This window comes from Pantherophis guttatus, chromosome 3 (genome assembly GCF_059756535.1).
Source record: "Pantherophis guttatus breed Tessera chromosome 3, ASM5975653v1, whole genome shotgun sequence".
Taxonomy (NCBI): domain Eukaryota; kingdom Metazoa; phylum Chordata; class Lepidosauria; order Squamata; family Colubridae; genus Pantherophis; species Pantherophis guttatus.
Genome location: NC_142065.1, coordinates 178,892,433 through 178,899,735, shown reverse-complemented (window position 1 = coordinate 178,899,735; position 7,303 = coordinate 178,892,433). Strand labels below are relative to the sequence as shown.

The 7,303-nt window shown below is 33.8% G+C and overlaps 1 protein-coding gene across 1 annotated transcript in view; it reads right to left on the bottom strand.

Annotated features, from left to right (window-relative positions):
- Nucleotides 1–1,842: 1,842 nt before the first annotated feature.
- Nucleotides 1,843–7,303, bottom strand: part of PREX2 (phosphatidylinositol-3,4,5-trisphosphate dependent Rac exchange factor 2) — a 102,177-nt gene continuing 96,716 nt past the window's right edge. The window contains exon 40 of the mRNA XM_034429932.3: nt 1,843–5,446. Within this exon, the coding sequence (XP_034285823.1) occupies nt 5,401–5,446 (46 nt within the window). The 3' untranslated portion in view covers nt 1,843–5,400. The remainder of the gene's footprint in view (nt 5,447–7,303) is intronic.

Sequence of the window (7,303 nt, the reverse complement as noted above, 5' to 3'; positions counted from 1 at the left end):
GATACCAATGAAGTCAAAATTTAAGGATATTAAAGTGTCATTAATTAGATTCCCCAAATTTGGAGTTCGTCTGTTTAGGAAGAACTTTGTATATAATATGTGCTGACTGTGCAAAAAAGGTGACTATATATACTTAGAAGGATACATACATGGCTGACTGAATTGGCTTATTGAAAGTTATAAACTCTCAGCCTCTGGAACGGCTATATATTAGCTGACAGATAAGAATAGATAATATAATTCCATGTGACCTGGGTTTAACTTGTCAATTAAAAATTGACTATACTATAATAGTTTTACTCGTTGAAATTGTTGTAAAAAATGAGAGATATGTTGTGGATTTTATTTATGACAGGTCACTTAACAACTGTTCAAACAGACTGCCCAAATTACTTACAACACTGTTTCAAAGTTATGATGGCTGTAGTAACCCTGCAGTCATTTGCCCATACAAATGACCGTGGGGATACTGCAGCATCCCCACACCTCTTTCTTTCTCCATCAGGACCCTGCTTTGGCCTGGGCTGTATAGTTTTAAACTGCAAAGCATTTGGATTTGTGTCAGTCAGCACAGATTCACTAATATCAAAACGGTGATTGTATTTCAATCGTAATAAAAAAATACAGGTCGTCTAACTAGATCAGTTGTGATTGCTTGGATTTCATTTACAATTTCACCTATGGAAATCGGTTACATACATAATTACCCAATTTTTTAATGTAGTATATTGTGAGAACAATGCTCTCTTTAATAAGAAACCAGTGGATGGAGATAAATGCAACCAATATTTTTATTTGAATGCACTACAGTGATCACTGGGCTTTTTGCCAACGGACTGTAAAAGAGCAAGCCCAAAATGAAACAACTCTACAAATAATATATGTTTGGCTTTTAATACCACGGAAAGATAAAAGGAATATTTCAAGTACAATTACACCAGAATGCTTTTGATAGATAAAATATTGAAATGACCTCCATATTATTTTTCACATTAATGAGTTCCTTTTAAATAATACCAACAAACAGCATTTTTTTTATTGTATCCACATCATTTCACACCATACCATTCACACTTAGAAAAGAGAGCCATCTGGTCTCAGTTATCCATCTCCGTTCTCGTTTGTTATCTGTCAAGGAGACCCCTGGTAGGCAAAGAGCATCTGCTATAATTCAAAGCCAACTCTTTGGTGAAAAAAAGTCCACATTCCTAACACACAGTCCACCAGGAAAAGATGGAAAGTCCATAGTAGTGGGTCAGCAGCTCCAAATATCAATAGTTGTTCTTTCCAAGTCTAGGTGCTGCATGTCAGAGACAAGATGGTTACTGGCTAATGCAAGATTCACGTGACCCAAGCCAGTGCAGAAATATCACTGCTGGGCTGCTTGTGCTCCCACTGCTGTCAGAGCTATAATCTCAGCAAAAGAGAACTGCTCTTATATTATCTTCTGTGGCCATTGGTGCTCTTGCATGGCCACCTCCACTAACAAAACATGCCACCAACTTTCTCTAGCATTGGCAACTCCATTTTCATCACTGCACTGCCAACAGCTGACTGGCACATCGAAACAGTGGCCTTGCTCCATAACTGCCGGTGTCTTTCCAGAGGGCTCCCTTGCCATCTCCAATTACTAGGAGACAGTCAACTCCTCCTCCTCAAGTCACCCAAGGACCTCACAAGAGTCCCAATCAATGTTGAACTAATTAAAAAATGGTTATTTTTTTCCTGTTCCCATGCTTGTTTGGCTCTTGGAAAAGCTTGGGGAACCCACATATCCATACCCTTTCAATACCATTTACAAGCCTCTATCATTCTAATATAATCCAAAACAAAAACCACCCATAAAGAGGTTTTATTTTTATTTATCAATGTTATGAAACAAAAGTTGAAATACATAATACTGTAACGAAGATATCAGAGAAGCTATTAATATATATTGTAAAATGTTTCATGTTCTATTTTTCTTTTGCAAAAACAGCAGTGTTCTAGACTTCTGTTTAAGTAATTAAAAAAATATATTCTTCTGCATAACCTAGCACTGCTAAACAAAAAGGGTTTTTTTATGACAAATGGCATAAGCATTACTTGATTTCTTACACTATATACATGCTACAGATTAAATAATATTGCTGTGGTATTTTTAAATAAGGAGGATATCTGCACGAGTTATAGAAATACAGTCTACTATAACAGTAACAATACGGCCATAGCCAATAGCCAGCAAGATGTTGGTTAAAGATAGAAATATTTCTAGGCACTTTAGGAGATAGGGCGGCATATAAATCGCATTAAACTAAACTAAACTAAACTAAACTAAACTTTAGAATATAATAATTGTTCTATTGAACTATAGGGCAAGGTTTTTTTTAATCTGGTTAAAAGGCAGGATTTCAATTGTATGAAAAATACAATACTTCTACCTAAAATACTTCTAACCTGAAAATGGTTCTTTCTATCACATCTGAGAAATGTGATTTTTCCAATGGCCATTCGAAATACATTTAACATTTTAGAACAGGAGTCCTCAAATGCTGATGCTGCAACTTCTAAAAGAATAAATGAAGTATGCAACTCAATCTACCCAAATAACCTAGAACTAATCAGGACTGGGGTTGAATAGGAACCAAATATACCAATTAAAGACATGTAAAGTTTATCAAGCTTTCATGACTAAGGCTTATTCTACCATACTACCAGTAGATCATCCTTAGCTTTTCTTTTACCATCAAACCAAAACATTTCCATTTTGAAAGACTAGAAATTTAAATTAACAACACATTTCTAAAGAGACTCCAAAGGCCACAAATACAGTGCTACTTCCTGAACCAGAAGTTACTAATGTCGGGGGAAAATGCTGCTGCTGCATAGGGAGATATTTTTGACAGAAGGATAGATCCTTTCTGTTGGCTTGTCCAGTCAAAGTGGAAACTCTCTTTTACATTTCAGGGGCTGATATATTCTGTTACAGAATTTAAATGCTGCAAATGTACACATTTAAATATCAACAAAATTCAGATTTTTAAAGAAGCTTTATGTAATGCATTCGCTTTTGAATAGAAAATACTGCACTGTTTCCTTAGAGTGAAAGAATATTACGACTACTTGATTATATTGTTGCAGGACCAGCATTTGCATGTTGTGGTAATTTTCTTTTATCCAAAATGCACATATATATTAAAACTTTGCCATTTGCCTTCTTGTCATTCAAGAAAATGCAGGAATAGGAAGAAATAATTATTAATTCTTACTTTCAAGTTCTTGGAAGAGCATTTTGTTGTTGATTGAGTTAAAAATCATTATAGGAAATCAGTGCAACAGCATGAACTAACAATGTAGAATTATATTGGGTTTTTGTCAGGTAAAAACTCTGTATTATAACAGAAATGTTATAATTCCACTGGGTTTTTTTCCTAATTAAAAAGTGGTGCCTAACCACTTCACTGAGTAAATACCAGAATTCATGTTATTTGTATTTATTCTCTTCTATTCCTAATGGATATAACCTAATAATAGCAATAGCAATAGCATTTAGACTTATATACTGCTTCACAGTGCTTTACAGCCCTCTCTAAGCAGTTTATAGAGTCAGCATAAGCATTTAATATGGATTAATATAAAATACCCAACAATTTCTCCTGGAATCCTTTACCTATTACTTGGGACTCATTGAATTCAGGGGAACTTTATTTATTTTGGAAATATATACAATTGCACTTTCAATCTAGACCCTTCTTGCCAGCAAAATCTGTTTTTATGGGATACAGATATTTTTTGCAGCATTGTTACAATATCTATTGCTTGAAACACTGTAACACATTTAGATAATTATAGCTTCAAACATACTGTAACACATTTAGACAATTATCACAATGTGGCTTAATGTTAATTAAGTGTAAATTCATATAACTCAATGAAACCCAGACAACAGAAACAAAGGTAACTAATTTTTGATAGATTTTCCCCTTTTGTATAGTTTTTCATTTATGTAAAAATTATCTGGAAAAAAACCCCAGTTGTGTACTCATTGGATTTCAAGGCCTGCATGTGGAATGGGAATGCTAATTTCCCTTACTCCATGGGTTTTTAAAACAAAACCTGTTTTTTAAATTTTGAAGTTAATCCTAATAGACTAGAGAACTAATGGCTATTAGATTCTAGCTCAGCCATTAGTTTAGAACTGGATAAACTAGACTGTTGTTAAGATAGGGTAGCTACAACAAGTTATAAAAAGGGCTTAAGGCTTTTCTTTTTAATCACAGTAGATTCACGCAACAATGTAAAGCTAATGCAAACTGTATACATGGTCCAGTGATGGGTTTCAACCAATGTTACCACCAGTTCGCTTCGTGCAAACGCATTGAATTTCAGAACAGCTGAGGCGCAGCAATCCACTCTACCGCGCCTAGCAGCTGGGCTAAAAATGAATGAATATAGGTAGGTATAGCGCAGGGGTGATCGGGAGGGCCCAACTGATGGAGCAAACCGGTTGCTCTCACCTCACCATCTCCGCTACCAGCTCACCCGAACTGGGGAGAACCAATAGCAACCCACCACTGATATGGTCCCTGCAAATCAAGTCTTGAGTGTTGGGGGAAGAATGGAAAATAGCTACAAATGTGTTATTTTTTAAAATATGCCTTAATTTTAAGACCTTAATAAAACATTCATTTTTCAGTTTGATGAAAGATAATTTTGAGTTAAAACAAATTTGTTAACTGGATTTTTTTTCTTAGTCAATGTTTGTGATTTCACAGAAACAACTGAGGTAGAAAAATGAGTACGATTGAATATCTCATTTGAATTTTCTACAAACGCTCACCATGATCAAAACTTTGCTATTACAGGAAACATTCCTGTCAAAAACCATTGAACAACTTATGAATTAGAGTACTGAATATAATTTTGATTCATCAGTTCCATCTGTTGTTTCAGTCCCTCACCTCAATTGGAACAAATTGGATTTCTTACATTAAAATTTACTGTTGCTAAAGCAAGCAGTAGAGTTTCTATGACTAGTTGAGATATGCATTAGGAAAGCATTTCAATATAGAATATCTATTTCATCAGAGCATTAATTTAATAAATCATCCTATGGATGAAGATGTCGCTTTTTGAAATAGTATGATATAGTGATTTTTCCAATCTTTCTCTTTTGTTTTCATGTTCCTGCCCATACTTTGTTGAACACTTGGTATTGCTGAATCAAGCATTTAAAAACAGCCCAAGAAATACATTCACAGAACATGCACAGTAAATCCAGGTATTTTTCCCAGCAGAAGTCATTACTCTTTATTTACATAGTCACGTTTAAGAAGAAAAGGCTCTGTATCCATACTCAAAAGACTATTATCCTTCTGTTTGTGGAAACTGGTATATTGATTAATCTTCAGATAAGAATCTTTACTCTTCTCCAACAGGTGGGGGTGGCTGACATAGTTTGTACAATCTGTCAACAGAAAGAACAATTATAATAGCTGCTATGACATGAAAAATGTTCAAATATTTTTAAGCACTATGTGCTTTTTTCCATTAACTATACATCGGTTGAGTCTGAAGCAAAATACAGATTGTAAACCAGAATAAAATTACTATTTTTAAAGAATGCATAATTAATTTTTGTAAGAATTTTTTGTAAGAAAATATTTTTGCATTGATGTAACTACAGTTATATTAGATACTGTCTGTCTCTTAGTAAAATGCACATCATTTATTTTAACAAAAAGGAAATGTGTTTGTGTTTCACTTCCAAGTCCAAGCCTGTGGCAGGAGTTGTACAACTTCCCCAATAGCCACCACTTCTACAGAGAGCAATTTAAATTTCCCCCCTTTCTTTAAGTTCCAGTCACGACAACAACAAATGATAAGCTAGTCTAACCTTTGTTAATATTGTAATATCAAAATATCACAATATATTTAAGTTTTAGAACATTTCTAAGAAGAATATTGTAGGAGAAGGAATGACAGAATCTGGGGCCAGTCAAAAGAGGAATCGGTAGAAATTTATGTAGCCACAAAAGGCTACACAAGGGAGTCCATTCCTCCCTCCCTTGAATTCCATTAATCCTTATCTAGCACAAAATAGTGCTAATGGGTTACTGAGTAGATTCCTATGCATAGGTATGATCAATAAATCAGTTTATTTGGAATTTCATGTGTGGTCCTGAACTTTTGCACCTGACCGATATGGAGTTACCCATGTGTTCTTGGGATCATTGAAGCAAGTAATATCTCACTTATTCCTTTTTAAAAGACAATGTCTTAGAACTCACAAATGAAAGCAAATTTATGTGTTCTAGGATAATGTTGCAAAATTCAATCTGGCTCAGTCACCAGGATCAGAGGTTTGAATAAAAATTTATTAAAAATAAATAAAATTCCCTGAGAACTAAACAAAAAGTTTTCTAAAAAATTTCCCTGAGAATGAGCGTCAGCATGAGTCCAAAAGCTTGGAAGACTAAACCTGTGTTCCCAGTGATCGACCGAATTGGATCTTATCTTAAACTATATGTTCTAAATTCAAGATTGGGGGGGAGCCTATTTATCTTAAAGGTTATCTCTCTGATTGACTGAGGCGAAATATGAATTTTGCTTTGGAAATGGGAAGTCTCCATATATGCAGTAAACATCACTGAAAATCAACTCTTTTCTGTTTAATTTTTGTTAAACATAAAACCTAGAAAAAATGTTTCAGATGGATAGATGTAGTGGATTTTGTACCACAGAACCTTTTCAACAAGGAAAGAACAGTTAAATATAGGGAAATTGAATCAACTCTAGTCACTATAAATTTGCTTCAAATCCAAAGCAATAAATGAAGCACATGAGTCTCTATATAAAAAGGCACAGGCAAATGTCTGATTCTTCCATGAATATAATTTACTACAAAATAATTAGCATAAAACGCATGCTTCTTCTGTTGCTCAGCAAGTAAAATAAATTTAATATACATTAAGATGACTAAATAATTCACTAAGCAGATATTTCAAAGATAAACTTTGTTCCATTAAGTCTTATTATAATTAAGACTCTAACTTATGTCTATACAAATAGAAATCAATTATTTTTCAATAAACTTATTACATTTAAATCTAGATAGAGAAGGGCAGTCTGTAAGCAAAGTTGATTGTAATGATCTCTGTGGGATAAGAGTATAGTTCAGTCTTTAGGACTTGTCCATTTTATATATGTTAATTCATCACTGCATGAAAATAAATTCTCAGCAATCTAAACCAATAATACTTTTTTAAAAAAAAATCAAACAATACATTCTTGGACAATTTTATAGATTGATAAAGACGCAGCA